Here is a 23,514-nt window from a genome sequence, read left to right on the forward strand (position 1 = left end):
AAACAAAGTTTTACATTTTATAACTAGCTTCGAATGAAAAAACATGTAAAATGCAACTCTGATGCTTTTACCTGCCCTGCAAAAATTGTTGGATTACGTGTTCCATTTTCTTCATATTGGAGTACTCTAACAATACTCCTTTGCATTGCGTTTGCGGACCACCATCACCCGATCATTGCTCGTTTTTTAACGACCGTGATCACGACACGATCACGATCGAACAGAGTTGTCAAAAGTAAAATATTGCATACAAATAACTGATAACAAAATTTTACTATGGCAACTCTGATAAAATACAACCGCGCACTGGTTTTATGTATACATACTATAGTATAGGGAAATATTAGTTTCTTTATTCACGCAAATGCTAAATAACATAAGAATATTTGTAGAATAAAATATAAAAGTTGTATTGCCCTCTTCATTTACTTTCATTTTAAATTAAATTCACTCCGATAATTCTTTCTTACACAATTCCTCTTTAGTACTTTGGCATATGATCCTCTGTGGGTGCTCCATGGAGTACTACAGTGAAAGTACTTTGGAAAGTACTCTCACGTATGTACTCTATGGAATACTCACAAACAAAGCGAGAGTGGGATCACCTACTCATCTCCTAGGACATCGCAATGGTAATTGGAGCACATTTTTTGTATGAATACAGATTAGTTTTGGAACACTCCTATACTCGCAAGGAGTATTCCTTACACTATTTATGGAGTACTCGCGTTTTTGGAAGGGTGGTTATTGTAGCATGGTAAGTTCTAAGTGACGTTTACATTTGCCGTCATCCAGTGAGTTTTACAGTTCCGGCTCACGCTCAGTTCTCACGGGAATGCTGTGGATCATTGAGAGACTTGAGAAGCAGATGTCGTGAAATTTTCGCACACGGGAAATGTGATAGGCAGATGTCGCCGCTGTTTTTCAGTTAACTCATACGGCGAAAGGCTAAGCAGCGGCATCTATTTTTGAAGAATTATGTTTATTAAAGGTATCGTTGCCAAACTAAAAAGATGTAATTAACAAATTATCTGGCTCACAAATTGAACGAGACTTCTATCCGGATTTATCTGGCTCAAGTCGTTGTTGCATTTACATGCAAAATTATTTATTTGGCTCAGGATTTTGCCACCGGATGATGGCTATTTTGAGATGCCATTTGTTTGATTCCATTTCATTTTGACATTTTTCATACAAATTGACATTTATTTTTATTTTATTTATTAATTTTTACACGCATAAATTAATTGAAGTACTCAAAATTAACTAACAAAACTAACTTTGTTTAAAAACCAACACTTTTTGTAGCAAATATTTCACAATAAAACGACAGAAGATTATGACGCCAAATTGTATGCGCTAATACGCCAATTACACGGCTCAAGTATCCTTGTGCCAATTATCAATTTGCACAAGGATTTGCCCCGTGTGTGCACTGGTTGCGCTATTGGCGCTGAGAACTGCGCTAAAATTAAAACGATTTTGATATTTACACATGTCTGCAAATATTGCACATGATTTTTTTGTGTGGTGAATGTTACACAGTTTACCTGTGGTTTCTGATAATATAACATCAGTAATTGTTGCTTAAAAATGTTAATATCGAAGGCGTAAGGACTATCTCCAGCTTGTAACAGGAATTCACACAAATTCAGTAATACATAATAATTTTTTATACAATTAGAACACGTCTCCTTTGTTGCGCTAGTTGAAAAATGAATATTGCGCAGTGCTGCAATGAGTTGAGCTGGTCTTGCAACTAAAATATTAAAATTATAAATACAATGGAAAAATAAACGCTTCTGGTGCGAGTTTTTCGACTTATACTGTGAATTACCAGCACTGTGGAAAATAAATAGTGTTTTTTTATACAATTAGTGCCTTTTTTATACAATTAAAACACATGTTTCATTTGTTGCGCTACATTAAAAATGAATATTGCTTATTATTTTTGAGCCGTGTATGTCAAAATTTTCATTTGCACAAATTCCGTCGTTTTATATTTGCGCATGGCTTTTGTGTCATGTATGGGCCGTCTAAGTGGAGTATAATCGTGGCTAAGTTGCCAAGTCAAGTCAAGTATATGCTAAGTATCAGTAATGGGTCATTAACTACTTATGTGGCGAGGCGTTAAAGCCTCGTTTTCGTTATGGCATATATGTTGTCAAATGTTGCCAAAATAATGAAAACGGAATGCCAAATAGTGTCAATTGTGTTTGCAGTCAGGTTTGACAGCTCACTGTCAGACAAAATGGCATCCAAGTGAAAACGACCAAATTTCAGTTTGCCAGCGCAGTTGGCAACTTTTGACATACAAAACAGATTTGCCAACATGCTGGCAAATCTGTCATAAACCGTGCGCACAGCTAATTTCACACATCACATATAAAAGGTAAATTTTAAAAATTTGTAAAAAAGTTTATTTATTAATTTGTTGCATTGTGCTTTTTAGTTTAAAGTTAAAATAGAGGACGTAATGGATGAGTCAGCTTCAAATTCTTCAATTTTCGTTCACCCATTCGGTAGTACCAGTGAAAAAAAGAGGCGGGTGAGAAAACTGACCGAAAAATGGACAGCCGAGCACACGGAGAGGCTAATGCAGGAAGTAGAGGTCAGGGAAAGGACCTGGAATTTTCTTTCGCCTCAATACAGGGACCGGAATTTGAGGGAGGCTCTTTGCACACAGAGTACATTAACTTTGATTGGATAACGGTTGGTTGTACAGGTATAAAGGAATCGAGATAGATATAGAATTCCATATATCAAAATCATTAGTATCGAAAAACATTTTGATGGAGCCATGTCCGTCCGTCTGTCCGTTAACACGATAACTTGAGTAAATTTTGAGGTATCTTGATGAAATATGGTACGTAGGTTCCTGGGCACTCATCTCACGAACGATATCGGACTATAACCACGCCCACTTTTTCGATATCGAAAATTTCGAAAAACGGAAAAAGTGCGATAATTCGTTTCCAAAGACGGCTACTGGGATGAAACTTGCTAGGTGAGTTGACCTTATGACGCAGAATAGAATATTAGTAAAATTTTGGACAATGAGCTTGGCACCGCCCACTTTTAAAGGAAGGTAATTTAAAAGTTTTGCAAGCTGTAATTTGGCAGTCGTTGAAGGTATCATGATGAAATTTGGCAGGAACGTTACTCCTATTACTATAGCCGTGTTTTTTAACACGCGTATATCCGTTTACGCTTAGGACTGCTAAGAGACAAGTTTTTTTGTCGCTTATGAAATAGTAGAATATAAAATCAGTACTTCTAAGTTTCAATAAGTAGTTTTTATCGACTTTTTTGGTCTGTTTTACCATTCTAATTAAAAACAAAATGTCAGCAGAAGAAATGTGAGTACTTTTGCGTAAATATTATACAAAATTTTAAATAATGCATATTTACTCAATTTTTTCAGAAAATAATCAAGGAAACGTTGGACGAGGGAGGAGGCGCTTCTTTTGTTGCAGTGCTACACTGCCCGAAAGAAGGAGTTTAAGCACAGCAGGAAAAAGAAGTATACTTACGTGAATTTGTTGGAAGATATGTTTGGACGAGGCTTTTTGGTATGTTCCTTTTACTAAATTTTTTATTCAAAAGGTTGATTATGTTTTATATTGATTTTGTAGGATACCACTGTAACAATAAAGACGTTGGAGGCGAAGATGCGCACACTTTTGATAGGGTATAAAAGCGCCAAGGACAACAACAGACAGACCGGTGCGACATATTGCAAAGCTCCATTTATGGAAGAAATGGATAAGATTTTTGGCCGTGAGCCAATAATCTCAAATTCTCACAGCCTGAATCTAGGCTCAAGAATACAAAGGCCATTATCTGAGCGCTGTTCGTTGGCTGCTGTTGGTAAATATTTCACTAATTGGTTATCTATTAGTTTCTCTTAAATACAATATTTGTTTATATTTATTGATAGAGTCATGTTTGCTTCGTGATACCCTGTTGTTGTCCAGTGAAGACTCATCATCGAACACAGAGTCCCAGCGCAATATAGATTCCACATCAAGATGTTTATCGGCTTGCAATCACGATGGAGATGTGCCAACGTCCAGTGGAAACTCATTTGCCAGCCCAGAGGCATTGTGCTATGTAGCCTCCAACCGAGTACCTTTGACTATTGGAACAAGCAATCCCCGAAAAAGAAAGCGTGCAAAGGAGAACTATTATGAAGAAAAGTTAGAGGAAGAGGATATCAAGAATATTATTTCGGAGAAATTAAATGCTCCTTAAGCCAAGGAATTCACACTTTTGTGTACTCAGTGCATCTGTTGTATAATCTCGGGAGAGCGTGAGCATAATGTGTTGTGAAGTACCTGAAAAATTCTGCAATACATTGAATCAAATTCATTTGCTTAAATATATTAGTAAACAACTTGTACGTATGTTACACTTACACTTCAATATTTTTACAATCATCTTCAATTGTTGCTAAATTGTGATAAATAGGATTTTTCAGGCAGCCGAGGTATTCCACTCAGCAGTCGATATAGTAATCAATAAATATATATACATGAAGTCAGCAAATTTAAATGAATTTTATGAATTAATTTAAATTTTTGTCAATCATGTAACACAGTACCTGTTTTAAGACAGCATACAAAACAGTTAATTAAATAAAGTATACAAGTTTAATTTTACTTCTGTTATAGTATTCAGCGTTGTGGGGCCATTTAGAAACTATTCTATTTTGCGATAGGTCGTTTTCGGGCCGTAATGCCAAGATCCATCAGCTAAAAGTGACTACATTAGGAATGGTATTTTCGAATGAAGAAGTTCAAGAAAATTGTGGATAGGGTAGATGTCTTTGTTCAATATTACAACTTTTGTTTCTAGATGGCGATCACATGGGAAATTCGCCAGGCCTGCTTTTGAATCCGTAGTAGCGAATATCCTACACTGACGTTAATATTTTCCGTATCCCTCCATCACACTAATGTCTTCTTACCCTCTTTCTTTTCCTTTCTAACTTTGCCTCTATTTCTACTGTTGCCCTTACCATCTACCTCTCCCTTTTATCTCGACCCCAGTTTAGGCCAATACCTCGGGAGCAGAATAAGATATTGAAATAAAAACCATCATTTGTTCATATCTTTCGTTTGAAACCCATATCGTTAAAACAAAAATCCTTGGAGGTACCTCTGGTTTATATATAGCTTTCTATCTCCAGAACAGAGCAAGGGTATATAAACCCTCGTTGTATGGTCTCCGGGGTCCATATTTAGATAGATATCTCCAGGCCCTGGTTACCCAAAATTATATGAAATATATTTAGCTACGTTCTCGCACACCTACCATATATACATACAAAATTCGGTTCAGTAATTTCTGAAGGAGTTATTCCAGTAAAACCATGACACGAGATTATTATATATAATAAATACATTTTAATTCTGATTTTCAATCATACATTAAGCCAGCAATTTATATTAGTTATGGCATTCAACGCTGTGGTGATGCTAGAAGAAAGGTTCTTAGTGTAGCAAGGAAGTCTCATATTGGGACTTTTGACCTCCAAAACTCCAGGCAGTGGAGTAATTGTGTCCTTAGCGATTAGCTTGTATTCGATTCCCGGATGAACTTTCCTTCGAGACCCTACAAGGGATATTTATTGCTTTCATCATATCTTTGACGCTTCAACGTACTGGTAGGGGATAAGCGTGTTGAATTATAACTATTGTTACGGTGATGTGATACTGTAATAGAAGAAAAAAACTTATTTAAATAACAATATGGTAATGAGTGGAAGTTTTGACTTTAGGGCACTATTAACCTTATAACATCAGTTAAAAACAAGGAAGGACGGGACATACCTTTCATGAACAGAGCTGAACTAAGGAAGCGAATTTTTAGATAAATATAAAATAAAATAAAAAAGTAGGTAATTTGCGTGAGAGTACAAAGTTTCACGTTTCTTGTGGTCTGCTTGACATAGCTATGAAGTTATCTGAATAACATATGACGTACACGTAAGTATTTGATGAAATTTTAAACTTCTAGCTTTTAAAATGGGGCAGAAATGAAGAAAAGCTCCTTATCTGAACAACTCGTTTGTATGGGTATAGACTATATCGCCATCACAGGACGGTGCTCGTGGCACTTGACTTGTCAAAAGCTTTTGACACAGTCAAACAGCACGCTACTCCAAGACGTACATACATATTAGGCTCACACCTGTCCCGTTTTCTAATAAGATGGACAGCTAATTATATGAATGGTCGGCAAGCGTTGGTTCAATTTAGGAACGAAATCTCAAAGCTAAGGAAAATTAAAAAGGGGGTCCCACAGGATGGTGTCCAATCCCCGCCTAATCTCATTTCTACATATCAAAGTTCCCTTCCCCACCAGAAAGAGTTACAATCATTTCCTATGCCGGCGACTGCACGATTATGGCAATGGGACCTGGCCATTCAATAGATGAATTAGTTTCTAAGGTAAACAGCTATCTCTCCGATCTTTCTAGTTTTTTCGATCTCTCTAGTTTCGATCAGGATCAAAACTTTGGTGAGGACGCAGCCGCAATTGTACCGAAAATCCAGAGCCGCAATAAAATCCTCACATCTCTTGCTTGGGGTAAAGATAAAGAAATGCTCATAACCACCTCCAAATTGGCAATTGACCGGCCGATTGCATGCTACGCGTTCCCGATATGGTCGCCTTTCCTAAAGACTACTCCCTGGAAGAAGATACAGGCCTGCCAAAATACCGCCCTCAGAACCGCAACGGGCTGTCTTCTTATGTCTCCAGAACACCATCTACATAATGAGGCGATAATACTCCCCATTAGAGAGAGAAATAAAATGCTAACCAAGCAGTTCCTGTTGAATACCCAGAATCTTGGGCATCCCGACAGACATCTGATTGATGAGCCTACACCGCCCAGGGGTTTAAGGAGGCATCTCCGTAAGCATTATGAGGAAATACGACACCTGAGATCGCCACCGTATGAAGCTAAAAAACACAAGCAGGTCCTCAGTGAAATCCACAAACAGGCGTCGGACGCCTATGACAGGAATTGTCCGGTGAATCATGTACTCAAAAAACAATACCTAAAACTAGCAGAGGAAACGCGCGTCACTCTAGCTCAACTTCGGTCTGGGTACTGTAACAGGTTAAACTCTTACCTATCCAGAATCAACCCCGACATGCAAAACATATGTCCTGCTTGTAATGTGTCCCCACATCACACCAACGATCTCTTTAATTGTAATTATGGTCCACCCCTGTTGAAACGGCAAGTTTCCTTGGACTCCCGTTAGAGGATATTGATGACAATTTGTGATCGGTCGCGGCTGTTAGGTGGGGCGAAGCATTGCTACAACAACAATAACAACAGCAGTTAGGTATGAAAGCATATAGCAACCCCAACTACACCGCAAACCCAACTACACCGGGTACCCCAATGTATACACAGGGACGTCCAGTCCCAGGGCCTAGAGTGACGACTTCTCCCCCGCTGCACTTCATAAGTCTGCAGTTAAACTGTAATGGATTAACTGAGAAGATCACGGAGATAGTCGATTTCATGAAGCGGCATAACATCCTCATCGCTGCGATTCAAGAGACTAAACTCACAGCAAGATCAGCTCTGCAGACCTGTTCTGGGTATAATGTCCACAGAAAAGATCGCAAGAGTGGAAGTGGAGGCGGTGTCGCGTTTATCATACACCACTCAGTGCAATATAATATATTTGATCCCGACATTGGCCGCAGGGCCAATGTCTTAGAACGACACGGCTTATCTAACCCGCACCGGGTTAGGGGGTTAGAATATACCCGCGGTATGTATGCCTGTCGTAAGAGGCGACTAAAATACCAGATTCAAGGGGTTGTGTAGCGCAACCTTTTCAGGTTGCCAGCGCAATATATAGCTTCTCCAAACCCTGTTATCAACCTCACCTATCCGTGGCGAATCCTGTTTCATTAACAGCCGAGGCTCTGGCGACCCCGAACTCCTCATGGATCTAGGGGGTGGGAGGGCGGCATGGTCTAGAAGGTGGCATGTGGTTATAACAAATCGGTCCCGAAATGGTCGGGCTTGGTACCGGAACGTACCGGAACTGCATCCGGCAAAGGGCCATCAACTCGATAACACTCCCCAAGGCCTTCTGTGAGTGTCCTTATCGCTACAACATTAACACCATCTGTCCGGTCAGGCGATGTAAACCTAGAAATCATCAACATCTACATCCCTCCTGCCACATGTTGACCCAGTGGATACCGCTCTAATATCAGAGCACTACTCACTGGCGATAATCGCATTATCTTAGGCGATTTCAATGCCCATCACGATATATGGCATTCAAACCTTCAGGCGGACAGCAGGGGTGAGATGTTGGTGGATCCAATAGAAGAAACGACGTTTTGCTTAATAAACGGAGACGCCCCCTCGTATGGTAGGAAGCTGTCACAGTTCGCCAGATATATCAATCGTGAGCGCAGGACTCGTAAACTGCGTCAACTGGCAGCCGCTGGTAACATTGGCATCTGACCACCTGCCTATAATTATTTCGCTTGAGCGAACCGCCGACTTCATCGTCACCGAAAACCGCACTTCAATAAACTTTAAAAAAGGAAAGTGGAATAGTTAGAGTTGTTTGTTGTTGTTATAGTTGTTTCTTAGGTGTTAGTTTACAGAAAAGTTCAATATTTTATGCACCTTTAGTTATTAAACATTTGTTACTGGTGTAGATTTGTGAGACAATAGTTAGATTTAAGGCTAAGTAGTAAGCTTGGTTGATTTGCATGGACGGAAGTTAACCCATATCGCGCCATCGATTTTTCGATAGGCTTTGGGCTCAGGAAAAAAAGTTCCACTAAGCATACCCAAAAGAATAATTTTCGAGCCTGCGAAATTTGAGTTTTTTGACTTTTTTTCTTTGATTTTTAAGGTGTTTTTCATGACCTACTTAAAAAATTTTCTTTTGATTTTAAAATTTTCATGTATACCCTATCCGACTCAAAATTGTCCCCTAAAAACTCTGGCGATAACAGTTTAAAAAAAAAAAAATATTTTTTGGGTTTTGAGGAGTGTTTTGGTGAAAAAATTTATTTTTTCGCCATTTTTTTAAGGGTTTCTTCAGAAACGTGCAAAAGTGTTGCCGATGAAAACAAATTTGTGTCATAGTTCCTTTCCCACTTAAAATTATGTGATAAAAACTTTGGCGTTAACAGTTTTTAAAAAAATTTTTTTTTTTTGTTTTTGGGACTTGTTTTGGTCGAAATCGATTTTTTTTATTTTCAAGGCTCAAAATCATTTTTTATGTATATTTTTCCGTTAGACCCACCAATAAGTATATCAAAATGATCAGGGGACGAGCTAAGTTGATTTAGAAATGTCCGTCTGTCCGTCCGTCCGTCCGTCTGTCCGTTTTTTTGAACGCAAACTAGTCCCTCAATTTTTGAGATATCTTGATGAAATTTGGTAAGCAGGCATATTTTGATGGGGGATTTGACATTTGTCGGAATCGATCGGATCGGACCACTATAGCATATACCTCCCATACAATCGATTGTTCAATAAGAGGGTTTTCGCCATTTCTGCCTCATTTTAACAGCTAGCAACATCAAATTTTACCACAAGCTTACGTATTGGGCATAGATGGTTGGCTGAAAAAATCGTCAAGATCGGACATATATATAAGATATATCCCATACAACCGATTGTTGAGATAAGAGGATTTTCGCCATTTCTGCCTCATTTTAACAGCTAGAAACATCAAATTTCACCAGAAACATATCTGGCATAGATTGTTGTCTGAAAAAATCATCAAGATCGGACATATTTATAGTATATATCCCATACAACCGACTGTTCAGGTAAGAGGATTTTCATCATTTCTGTCGGAATCGATTTTTAGTCCCAAGTGAATTCATACGCTAAAGACGGTGGTAAGTGTAGTTTAAAAAAAAATTCTTTAATGCAGTTTTAGAAGAATTTTGGTTAAAATGAAGCAGAAACGACGAAAATTCTCTTATCTGAACAATCGCTCATTAATTAACACACAGTGAAAATTTTGTTTTGTTGTTTGAACTATTTATTGAAATGATGAAAATGACAGTTTGCAAATATTTTCTAATACAAAAAAGTGTGAAAAATGTGGGAATTCATTTTAAAGTTCAGATATTTCCTTGTAAATCCTCCATTGATTCCATTCGGTCACTTTACTTCGGCTTTCTACTGTAGTCGCCATGATCCTTTCGCAATTTTTATGAATGGCACGTTTAGATACATTGGATACTAGCTGAACGTACCGCTCGGTGCCTTGAATATGCATGGAATATTCGGATCCGGAGCGGTGGATCTTCTTCGTCTTCAAAATAAGCTTTCAAATGTTCATGCGGTATACCTCTTGTGAATGGCGGTTCTGACAGCTCATGATTGTCGTTCAAATTAATCATATGAACGTAATCAGTGCAATCAAAATTAATTTTTGGTTTTACGTAGGCACGGAGAGATGGATCAACTAAATTATCACGAATATATAACATTTTTTCCAGTGTTTTCGCTCGTCGAAGAGCATGCTGAGTAAAACATTTTCACAATGTGCAAAATAGGAATTATTATCAATTGTGTGGTTAATCACTCTACATAAATTGTCTGGCAAATATTGCGTCCATCGTATGAATTTTCCAAGAAAAGCTCTACCGTATACAACCGACTTATATTATTTGACGTCAAAATACATGGGAACGTACACGAACATTATGTATGTTCCCAAGATTTTCAAATTCTCGGATGGAGTGTTGATTGTAGCGTAAAGACGAAGGATTCTACAGGCTTTTGTGAGCCATCTAGCATGATTTATAGGGCCCGGTGTAATCACAGCCAGTGAAGGTGGAACGTAACCGTTCGAAATAACATTAGCAATTTTGTATAGATACTTCGCATCCGTTGATAGTTTCTTCTCTTCATCTTGATCCAAGGGTGGCGGCATGTTTTCAAGTGGAATCGCTTCAAAATTCGTAACAACCTGGAAAATATATTGTTTTTTGGAAATTTATTACTAATTTATGTCGCGTATAGGGAAAAGTTTCAAAAAAAGGAGTGATAAGTACCTGTTGGTTATGACAATTGTGAAGATCTTTTTCAAGTGATCCTGTTGAGGTTCTTGGCCCAGTCGATCGCAATTTTTCCAGTGTTTCATACAAATGACGAAACGGCAATTCATGGAAATGTAGTAAACAAATCCACCAGTGTAATGCTCTGTTCAGTTGCTTTTCAAATCGTCGCAATATACCTCTGCCAAGTTGACATAACCAAGTAATTGGTTGTTCGGCTCTTGTACGACGACTAAATGTGATTCTTTCTTCATTTCCGAATAGTAAGTTTCGCCAACTTTTATTTGAGTCAATGCGTCGTCTTTCCGACCGTCAAACGAAAATGCTTTCAAACACCCTGTTGTGCGTTGGCTGAGAACATCCGATCTAAGTTTTTTCCTTTCTCTGTCTACTTTTTTTATGTCACAAACAATGGTTTGGCCGTGATCATCTTTCCATCCAATGCCTTCAAAGAAAGCTGATGCTAGGCAAGATGCAACTCTGCTTGTCACGCCCGATCTTCGCACATCATTGCAAATTTTGGTATACTGTATCTTGGAGAATAATGTGGTGCGGTCGATGTATGAGCCACATCCATTGGAGTATCATCTTGCAAATCTGAGGGAGTTGGCTGATACGTTACATCGCCGGTTAAAGCCAATGATGGTTGTATTGTAAACACTTCTGTCTCGAAGGATCCTCAACAACAGGTATTGTTAGTGTTCTATCGTTGTGCTGGTCAAAAATGAAGTGTTTGAGGTTATCGGGAATTTTACCACAGTTGCAAAGATTTGTTTGCAGTGGGCATTTGCATTGTGCGATGAAAAATATTTTCTTTGTACCATCAACGAAACTTTAAAATTTTTCCAAATATCGTCCGGCCCTAGACAATTCCTTGTATTTGTTAAGTAACGCATGTAGTTTTTTTGTGACGGCTCTTTTATTCAATAAATCGATACTCAGTTTGCTCCAAATTTCTATAAGTTTATCGTAAACATTTGGTGTGAATGCCTTGTATGTGAATATTTTATTTGTTTTTCTGATATGATCGGCAAAAAAAAAGTAAAACTTCAGAATATCGAATGCAGTTGGCAAAGAAAGTTCATCTAGATCCCTTGCTGGACCGAATAGTTCCACATTATGAGAATGCAAGTTGCCTAACAGCGGTACTGACGTTGATGCTTCTTCTACTTCGCCCTCATTGTGCTCTACATTTCTTGATGATGATGATGCTCCTTCGTCCATATTGTGTTCCTTATGCCTCCTAACAAAACAAACACATTGTGGTAAAATTTGATGTTGCTAGCTGTTAAAATGAGGCAGAAATGGCGAAAACCCTCTTATTAAACAATCGATTGTATGGGAGGTATATGCTATAGTGGTCCGATCCGGTCGATTCCGACAAATTTCAAATCCCCCATCAAAATATGCCTGCTTACCAAATTTCATCAAGATATCTCAAAAATTGAGGGACTAATTTGCGTTCACACAAACGGACAGACGGACAGACGGGCAGACGGACATGGCTAAATCAACTTAGCTCGTCCCCTGATCATTTTGGTATACTTTTTGGTGGGTCTAACGGAAAAATATACATAAAAAATGATTTGGAGCCTTGAAAATGAAAAAAATCGATTTCGACCAAAACTGTTAATGCCAACGTTTTTATGGCATAATTTTAAGTGGGATAGGAACTATGATAAATTCGTTTTCATCGGCAACACTTTTGCACGTTTCTGAAGAAACCCTTAAAAAAATGGCGAAAAAAAAAATTTTTTTACCAAAACACTCCTCAAAACCCAAAAAATATATTTTTTTCAAAAAACTGTTATCGCCAAAGTTTTTAGCGGACAATTTTAGTCGGACAGGGTATATAAGAAAATTTTAAAATCAAATGAAAATTTTTTAAGTAGGTCATGAAAAAAACCTTAAAAATCAAAGAAAAAAAGTCAAGAAACTCAAATTTCGCAGGCTCGAAAATTATTTTTTTGGGTATGCTTAGTGGAACTTTTTTCCTGAGCCCAAATCTTATCGATGGCGCTATATAGGTTAATAAATCGACCCAGCTTACTAAGTAGCCATACGCATGTTAAACGCGTCCGTCCGTTTCGAGTGCTTCAATTCAACAGCCCTTTCGAAATTTTTTGATCGTTCATTCGTCCGTTAGTTATTAAGCGTTGGTCAAGTTTTCGTTCATTCTCAGAGTCGCTTTCCATTAGGGTCGCTTAGGTCAGTGTTGCATTCCCACATTCGGCTAGCATGACAGGGCATTCGACTCGAATGCTGGGTCCCATTTCTTCATATTCTCCACCACAGAATAACTTTTGGTTGGCCCCTCCGAGCTCCCTACTTTCTCGACTGAATACCGTCCGTGATTGAGTTTCTTGACGACCTTATATGGCCCCAAAAACTTAGGCTTGAGTTTTAACCCCGACCCGAATTGTGTCCTTTTAATGGCCACTAGTTCTCCTGGTGCGTATTCTGTTTCAGGTACTCTCTTTTTGTTGAAATATTTCCTATTTTCCTCCTGGATCCTTTTCATATTTTGCTTTGCCTCCTCTCGAATCTCATCCCGTTCCTCATCTAAAACCTGGAAATTTTCCTCTTCAAGAAGTGCTCGGATATCTGCATTACCGTTTGTGCTCATTTCTACGCCTGTTAATAGCCTAAACAGAGAGTGTTTTGTGCTGCGTGGGGGTGTGTTATTTATCGTTTGATGTACCCGTTCGACGGGCTTGTACCATACCTTTGGATCCCCTGCACACAACTTTGCTAGCATCGGGACAAAAATTTTATTAATTCGTTCGACCTGTCCGTTACCCCGCGGTATACCAGTGGCAATAAAAAGATGTTGAATCATCTCTTGTTTACAATAGTCCTCGAACACTTTCGCCGTACCCCTATCTGTAATGATTCGCTCTGGGTTGCCGAAAATAGACGCGAGTTTCTGCAACCTGTCCACTACTTCTGCTGCACCTGTCCTGGTACATATGCTATGCCGGTAAATATTTTTTTCTGTGTTTGTTATTTTTGTTGTGATCCCTTTTTGTATTAGTGTGCTCGGAAAGCCATTTTTATATAAAATGTTCTTGATTTTAACGTTGTTTTGTTTGAACTCCTGTTCGCTGAGTTTATAAATTTTTTCTTTCAGGTTCAACTCAGTGTTCCTTTTTTGAGTCCAGGGATAATTCGAGTTGAAATTAATCATCCTGGACTAGGCTACAGACTTGGTATACCAGTTTGTTTCTATGTCATTATTGAATCTGTGGAGCTGAATATCAGAAAACGCCAACTTTGTATTTTCTTCTTCTTTACAAGTAAATTTGATTTTTGTATGTTGGTTATTGAGCGGTTTCAGCTTCATTTTTACGTCCGTTTTCTTAATTATAGCAAATGTGTCGTCTACATATTTCTTTATGTATTTTATATAGATTCCTTTTGATCTTAGTTCAGCGATACTATCGTCTAGTATTTTTTCTAAGACAATGTCCGCTACAGTCGGGGATAGAGGATTCCCATTGGCATTCCAAATTTTTTTTTAGTTTCAGTTTAGTTTATTAATAAATTTGTACAAGAGAGACTTTTGTCTCTAAACGTACATCAACATTCGGATCTTATACAATATTTCGAATTTCTAAATTTATTTTTAATATATTATGTTAAATAACTAGTTGTTAAAACTAATCGCAGAATTAAATCTTAACAATATCAACTATTCCATATATATACATCTGTATGAATGCACAAAAATAAAACAAAATAAGAAACAAAAATAAAAGAATGAATCTGATTCAGAAAAATTAATTGTGATAAAGCCAATTTAAAGCGCCTGTTATTGCGTTCATTTTTAATGTCATTTGGTAGTGAGTTCCATAATTTGATAGCACTGACAAAGAATGTTCTGGAAGATGTAAGATACTTATAGCGTGGAACAATAAGGTTGCCAGTTCTGTCGGATTTTGAAAAACGTAAATTTCTAAAGAGGTATTCCGGTTGCCTTTTAAGGATTAAATCGTGCACGAACCCCAAATTGCGATAATTCAGAAAGCTAACCATACTGCAATTAAGTATCTTGGAGGAAAACTCTCATATATGATCAAATTTCCGCCTAGAAAATATATATCGAGCGCAGCTGTTTAAAGCTAGCTGCAGCTTTTTCAGTGACTCACTGCCAATTTGCCGAAAACGATCCCCCTAAAGGATATCAGTGGAACTATAAGAGTTCTCACCAATTTCAATTTCACATTAATTGGAATTAGATCTGCTGAATGCCACAACTTTCTTAGGACGTAGTATATTTTGCTTAAAGTATAGTTTACATGGTCCTTGCAACCAAGGTATGAGTTCAACTTAAATCCAAGGCTCATACCCACAGACTCATAACTAATATCAAGGCCTTGCAAGGATAAAGTAGGCAATGTCGTAACCAGCTGCCGGGAATACGCCAAACACATAGCCTTGGTCTTAGAAGCATTTAGATTTAATTTACTGTCATTTGCCCATGAAGATATGTGCTGAAGGTCTTCATTCATTCTGCACACCAGATCATCTGATAGGCCAATCGGACGAGAAAGATATACTTGAGCGTCATCAGCATACCGATGCATCGACTCTCTCTTGGAAATATAGGTCATATCATTAATAAAAATAGAAAATAGTATTGGACCGAGAATGGATCCCTGTGGCACCCCCGAATCAAGGCGTTTCATCTCCGAGCAGCTGGTTCCAACCACTACTTTCTGTAAGCGACCTCTAAGATAACTTTCAAGCAATCTTACGGAACTATCAGGGAATCCGTAGTACTTACTTAATTTTTGTAAAAGAATAGAGTGATCCACTGTGTCGAAAGCTTTGGGAAAATCCAAAAGCGCCAGCACAATTAATTCACCTCGGTCATGGGCAGGGCGGATATCTTCGATAATCTTGAGCATGGCGGTATTACAACTGTGGAAGGCTCTGTAGCCAGACTGATAGTCGCTCACGAGCCTGTTTGTATTAAGATATTCCGTAATTTAGGCAGCCGCTAATTTCTCCCAGACTTTTGAAAAGACCGGCAATATGCTTATGAGACGATAATCCGTTAAGACAACAGCCGATGGTTTTTTAGCAACAGGAATGACTTTTCCTATTTTCCAAGCATCGAGAAAGATTGACGTTGTAATTGAAAAATTGATTACATATGTGAGTCAGAGTTGGAACTATGTATTGCATTATCAGTTTCAAAAACCTAAGACTAACACCATCCTCACCAACTGCATTCGATTTAATTGCAATCATACTTTTCATGACATCAAACTCTGTTACTGCATTGAACTGAAATTTATCTTCTGGTGTATGAAGTAAACTGTCATCAATCTTAAAATTCTCGCTGTTCCAATGCAAAATACTAGCCTCATATTCAAGCTCAGAAAGATTGGCTGCTTTGAAATCCCTGTAGTAGAAATGTGTTCTATTTGTGCAACTTAGGGATATGTTATAGGAAATAAACAACATGTGGTCTGATAATCCAGCAAGGGAGAATTGGTCATAATGGAGCACTTAGAACTGTTGGATGTGCACATCAAATCTAACAAACTAGATTTGCAATTGGGTGAAAATCGCGTAGGATATTTGTAATGACGTCAAGTCTTGGGGAGTTCAAGTCATTCGTTAATTTTAGACATTGTGAGTCATTGTTGAGTATATCCGTGTTGAAATCACCACAAAGTAATATGTGCGAAAATTGGGCCAATTGCGAAAATAAATTATCTAGCTTAAATGTTTTATTGGGGTTGTATACACATATTATTAAGCATTTTTTAAACCCATTCCCAACTTCCAAGAAAATATACTCAATAGGATCATCTACACTTGACTTAAAAATTATTTTGTGAGGAATATTTGCTTTGCAGTATATGGCAACACCCCCGCCCTTGGCACCCATTTTCCTGTCGTTCCTATTCACTTTGTAACCATTTTATGCATACATGTTATCACTAATATCTTCCCTAAACCAGGTTTCAGTCACACTGCAGAATGAAGTTCATGTAATCAAGCTTTGGGGTATTAAAGCTACGAGCGTTTATGTGACAGAGCTGCAATCCCGGATGATTTTTACTTACAATATTTAAGATAACCCTCAAACAATCATTGTCAGTACTCAAGAACTCATTCGAACTATCCATAATAATTTACGCAACTAGGCTTTCAGTAACAAGAATTACTAAAATCAAAACAAAGTAAAGGGCATACATGCTTATACATACATATAAAAGGAATAAGATCGCGGGTTCGAATCGAGCTCAAGGCCTAACAATAATTTTTTTTTTATCATTATTATTGTTATGATAAATTTTTTCTTAATTGAAAAAATTTTTAAATTAGAATAGAAGAAAGAAAATTTTTTCTTTCTTCTATTCTAATTTAAAAATTTTTTCAATTAAGAAAAAATTTATCATAACAATAATAATAATTTTTGTTGTTATATCGGCCTACTGATTTGTAAGATCGCGAGTTTGAATCGAGCTCAAGGCCTAACAATAATTATTTTATCATTATTATTGTTATAATATATTTTTTCTTAATTGAAAAAATTTTTAAATTAGAATAGAAGAAAGAAAAAATTTAGACAACTGCCAAAGCTCGTTGTATAGATCCATTTCGGGAACTGCTAAATTCCTTCATCGGCAACGTTTAGGCGCCGCTGCTATAACCATTAATATACACAAACAATAATAATGATAAAAAAATTATTGTTAGGCCTTGAGCTCGATTCGAACCCGCGATCTTAAAATCAGTAGGCCGATATAACAACAAAAATTGTTATAAAAGGAATAGATAAAAGAAAATGAATACGAAGAATATAGCTTAGGTAAAATAGTAATAAAAAATAAATAAAAATAAAAATAATAAATAAAATAATATTATGCTCGGTCTTATTATGTTTTTGACGTTTCTTTTGCATGTTTCGCTTCGGTGACTAGCACATCAACATCATTCTTGCTCTTAACTATCTTCGGCTCTGCACTCCGCTGCATTCTCACATATACTTTGCCTCTTATACTAAAACAGATGCAGGTACGTTTTGTCTTTTTTTTTTTAATTGCGTTGCGTGGCGCATTACATCTCTGTTTTGCAAAGTTAAGCTCTCATGAACATAAATTTTTCCGTACCCAACTTCATTAATATCAGAGAGTGTTAATGCTCTCTTTTTTTATTAGCAAAATCCAGCGATAGCTTTAAGCAGTTGGATTCTGTCACGTGCTGTGCTCAGTTTTATTAAAATAGGCGCTGAGGTTGATTTGTGGTTAATGTTTGTGCGCATACGAAAAAATTGGCGTTTGGTAGGAGGCTCGATATTTATGGCACGACACAGCTTTGAGAATATTTCGCTGATATTTTCATCTTTGGCATATGGTATTCCCATAATAATAATACCGATTTTTCCTCAAATTCTTGGATCTGCTATCGCATATCATTTGCTTTGCATTTGAGTGCCTCCAATTCTGTGTATATTTTTTCTACACCATTTACTTTCCCCAATTTTCGTTAATCTTTGTTTGCTGTTTGCTAACTCACCGACAATCTCACCTATTCTTTGCATAACCCTTTCCTCCAAATTTTTCATGGACTCGTTGATTTTCTTGATTATGCTATCTTCATGTTTCTTTAATTTCTCCTCCCACATATCAAGAAGCTGTTCAGATGTAGCCAGCTCAACTTGTACCTTTCTCTCTGGATTCCGAGTGGTGGTCAATGTATTCGGCGAAGATAAATTGGCATTTGCCTTCAGCAACTGTCGGTGTTGTTGTCTTTTGACATTTTAGATTCGTATGTAAATATAAATATGCAATAGGAAGAACAGGTGCAGCAGAAAATGAAACTTTAGATTGACTATATTTTTAGCTAAACAAATAAAAGCAGCTAAAGCAAACCAACTTTTTTTTTATTTATTAAAACGCACGCGACCTATATTAATACTGAATTGAAGCACAATTTAAGTTTTAAATTAAAGTTTATTTGCAAAAAAGGTGCGATTGTTGTCAGCGAAATTTACACGTTTATTCCGTTTTCATTCTCCACAAATTTATTGGTATATTATTTCGTCGCTAACAAAGTAGTTGTTGTCTCTCAAACAAAACTCTAGTATCGATAAAAATTGCTTCCTCGTTAGAGTTGTTTGGTTCTCTAGAGTTGGTCACTTTTGCATAATTGTTCGGATTGCTAAGTAGATTGGGATGTTTGTAAAAAGCGAAACAACGTCAAAGGATACCAGTATTTCATTGTCTTCGATTCTAGCTTCTTTTTAATCTTCTTTCAATTGTAACAAGTTTTTGATGTTGTAATTTTCCGAGACAATATTCTTTGATATTTTTCCAATGAATTTAGCGAGTTTGTAGCCTGGGACTTTAACTGACGATGAAATGGGTTTAAGTGGAATTTTTCGTTATGAATTTTTGGTAGTCTGTATATTTTAGGTGCACTAGCTGCATGGCATTTCAATAATTGTCTAGTTTTCGCGTCAATGTTTTTTTGCGTATATATTTCATTTATGAGGGCGTTGTTTTTCCTTAACAGCTGTTGCGTAGGGCAATTCTCATCGTTTTATACGTTTGCTTGTCACTTAGAAGGTCCTTTATCTTTTTCTTATATTCCATTTTGCACACTATCACAGTTTTGTTACCTATAAGCATAAAATAAGCCCTTATAGGAATTAATATTATAATGTACTAAATAAAATGAAAAGGTCCGCGCGTTAGAAAATTATTGCCTTTATTAAAGAAAATCTTTTCTTTTTATACAGAAATTTCTTAGCTTACACATACACGATTATACTATTACAATTAAACTAAAAGTATTTACAAGATCGCGGGTTCGAATCGAGCTCAAGGCCTAACAATAATTATTTTATCATTATTATTGTTATGATACATTTTTTCTTAATTGAAAAAATTATTAAATTAGAATAGAAGAAAGAAAAAATTTAGACAACTGCCAAAGCTCGTTTCGGGAACTGCTAAATTCCTTCATCAGCAACGTTTAGGCGCCGCTGCTATAACCATTCAGCCATCACAGCGGTTTTTTGTTTGTCTTCATTAATCCTACATCTATTCTGGTTCTTGCCAATTGATATTCACAACACTGCGACATCTGTTGCACAATGAATGTGAAAATTGGACTTGTTTGATGACAATGCTGCCATAGTGTCATATTTTATTGACACTTTTTCCCCGTGCTCTGGGATGTATTAACAATTTTTGTTGTTATATCGGCCTACTGATTTGTAAGATCGCGGGTTCGAATCACTATATTTAACCTTATAATATCCCTTATGTTTTATCTAACTTATGAGAGTAATGGATCTTATTATCTAAAATTATGATCTCTCTAAAAGACGAGGTTTTCCTAACTGAGGCCTCTCAAACTTATATTTATTTCTTTAATATGATATTTCTAACAACTAATAGAGATAAATGATTTATATTTTCTTTTGTTTTCTTGATTATTCCTATTAAACACAATTTTTTTTTTTTTTCATTTCATTTGAGTTCTTAAACATAGAAAGTGTGAAATCTGTAACTAATTGTATAGATAATTGAAGGGTTTGTTGGCGGAAGAGCAAGGTAGTTATGTAATGGTAGTAGTTCAATTAATGGGTAAAAGAAAGATACAGTGGATGCAAAAAAAAAAAGTTCATATTTTTAAATATTCTTTTTATATTTGTTGTATTTTCCAGCAACGTTTTTGATCTTATATGTCATGCGATTTCTGCGGCGGCCCCCAAGACAGAATCGTCATGATATTTATGAAGAATTATTTATTTCTTTTCAAATATTATTGGAGAGAATTATTATTTTTGATATACATTTTCTAGCGTGATAGCCTTCTTGGTTGGTATTTCCATGTGAAATACTCTGAATATTTGCTATTGCTTCCTGATTACCTTTGTCTTCAAAAATATCAAAAGCATTCAAAGAAGTTATGAAAATTATTGATTTGCTATTGAATTTAGACAGGGCTAATGAAGCTGCCTTTACTGTCGATTGCGACATTTTGAGGGTTACTATTTTAATTATTTGTTGCTCTCCCCAGCTTTGGGTTTGGTTTTAAAGGGTTTAGAGTGCTTTGAATAGTAAATACGTGCTTGAACATTTTTCAACTGCCTATATTTAACTTTCATATAGTTTTTGGGTATCGTAGCTATTGCAATGGTCAATAGCGCGATAACGCACATTAAAACTGCTAACCAAGCATCTGAAATGTTTGGAGCGGTTTTCGTATGTGATTCTGTTGGTGGTTCATATTTGACTATTCTACTTTCTGTTACCTTATTATCAAAATCTCCAGAAGATTCCTTTCATATCTCATATCCGGCTATTGCTATCATGATCCCGTTTGCTAATATTTTCCACCAAGAAATTTTGAAGAGAAAAAAAATCTTCCTGCTACTTTGAAGAAAAAATTCTAATTTGAGATTATTTTTAATACAATTTCTTAGTTTTTGTCTTTATTGTTATTGAACCTAAGCATTCCAGTTTACTTAAGAAAATTTTGTTAATTGTATTAACATTATAGAAGCTATTGTTTAAAATTTTTTCTAAAATTTTTGATTTTCTTTAAAAAAATTTTTGTTTTAATTTAATATTTTTAACATTTCTAGTTTTCTGAAAATTGTAATAAATTTTTTTTTTTGTTGAATTTATTTTACAAAGTATTTTTTAAAGTTAAATTTTATGCTATTATTATCTTTTCTACGCCACTTTGGGCTTCAATCTTTTTCTCTATTTTTAGGTTGAGTTTGTGCCATTTTCAAAGCTGACATCAAACTTTTTGTAAACAAAAATTTTTGTTCATCCTACAATGTTAAAAAAAAAATCGTAAGCAAAAACTTTTGTTTGCCGCAAGTCTTGCTGCTGCCAGTCTCAAAAGCTATGCCGCCAGTCGGGAAAAAAATATCTTGTATTATTCCACTTGATGCATTTCTATTTGTTTTATTGCTGCCAGTCTTAGTATTCCACTTCTTTTTATGCTCTTACTGCCCGCCTAATGTGCTGCCATTTGCCGTTTGTTATATTCCTTGTTATTACGGTTGCGATTTTCGCTGCGTATACCAGGCAAAAGTCTTCATCCTTATGATATGAAGTTGCTTGCATCCTTGCCAACATGTTACAGATTCTCAAAAATTTGTTTGATTTTTAAAGGAAAATCCGATTCTTAATGACTTTAACCGATTACACGCAAGTAACAAAATTGGAATTTTGATTTTGAACGGAATGATTTTAAACTGACTGATTTTAAACTGAATGATTTTAAACTGCCAGGCTCTTCCTCCAGTCAGATCATTTTAGCAGTTTTGCTGATGTTAATCTAGACTGGCAGGATCGCCCTATAATGTACTAAATAAAATGAAAAGGTCCGCTCAAGTATAGCGTTAGAAAATTATTGCCTTTATTAAAGAAATGCCATTCTTTTTATACAGAAATTTCTTAACTTACACATACACGATTATACTAATACAATTAAACTAAAAGTATTTACATTACTAATATGGATATGTAAAGTCAGCATTTACTTCATTGACCTATTTATAACTACAATGCAACCAGATATGTGTCTGAATGTTTTGGCAGTGCACATTGACAAACCGACGCTGTCGATCAGTCATGCTGATCGATACGTGGGTTGGTCAGTGTGACGAGTTGAGTAAGAGTTAACAACTGTAAACAGATACGGCTCCCCGCTGAGTTCAACATACCTTATCTATGCCGCTATGACTTGCCTGCGTGTGGTCAATATTTGGTTATGCATAAAAAGTGCATAGAAAGTGAAACTCATTCTGGTATGTACATAAATACAAATACCTTGTATATACGGCGTATTCAGGTAATGCCACAATATAATGTAATCTGTGTACGTGGGGCTTAAGTTGCATTTGACAGGCGCGTGCATTTGGCAACGCGGATGTCAAATGCAACTGAAGCCCACGTCAAAAATTAAAAATAGATATGCAAAATAAACTTGCTCTTAAAGTGGACGGACGGTGTCCAGTTGGAAAAGTGTGGTTTAATCTAAGTTGCTATTATATAAAATTCCAAAGTGTGGCGAAGCCAACCACCACGACAGTCAAAATTGGCTAAAATGAATAATACGGCGACGGTTTGGTGGCGGCGCCCTCCACAGGCAAGAAGCCTAACTTAATATGGCGACCGTGAAGGTTTTTGGTGGTGGTAAAGCAGCGGCATTGAGGGCAGAGTCCCAACGGCGATAATAAAAAGTGAGTGCGTGTGGTTTAAAAATAAATTATCAAAAAAGAGACAATTTTCAAAATTCGAATAATAAAAAAAAAATTTGTTCAAACTAAATAAAAATTGATTTTTTTCTACAAACATAATTAACATAATACGGGTATAATAAACATTTTTTTTCTAACTACATAAAATTTTCTACGAATACTCTAATAATACTATGCACAAA

General features: G+C 36.4%; 2 protein-coding genes across 2 annotated transcripts in view; both read left to right on the top strand.

Moving 5' to 3' along the window:
• The window catches only part of LOC137253813 (UPF0389 protein CG9231), a 79,563-nt gene that overhangs the window by 23,554 nt on the left and 32,495 nt on the right, over window positions 1-23,514 (top strand). The window lies entirely within an intron of this gene.
• Window positions 2,902-4,511, top strand: LOC137253812 (uncharacterized). The gene is made up of 3 exons (XM_067791306.1): window positions 2,902-3,572; window positions 3,636-3,870; window positions 3,941-4,511. The coding sequence occupies exons 1-3, from the start codon at window positions 3,552-3,554 to the stop codon at window positions 4,252-4,254; spliced, it is 570 nt and encodes a 189-aa protein (XP_067647407.1). The 5' UTR covers window positions 2,902-3,551; the 3' UTR covers window positions 4,255-4,511.

This window comes from Eurosta solidaginis, chromosome 5, assembly GCF_040869045.1.
Source record: "Eurosta solidaginis isolate ZX-2024a chromosome 5, ASM4086904v1, whole genome shotgun sequence".
Taxonomy (NCBI): Eukaryota; Metazoa; Arthropoda; class Insecta; order Diptera; family Tephritidae; genus Eurosta; species Eurosta solidaginis.

Excerpts from the sequence above, each read along its gene's own strand:
- LOC137253812 (XM_067791306.1), top strand. The coding sequence starts at position 3,552 with ATGTTTGGACGAGGCTTTTTG. Across the intron at positions 3,573-3,635 it reads TGTTTGGACGAGGCTTTTTG|GATACCACTGTAACAATAAA; the intron begins GTATGTTCCTTT and ends TTGATTTTGTAG. Across the intron at positions 3,871-3,940 it reads CTGTTCGTTGGCTGCTGTTG|AGTCATGTTTGCTTCGTGAT; the intron begins GTAAATATTTCA and ends ATTTATTGATAG.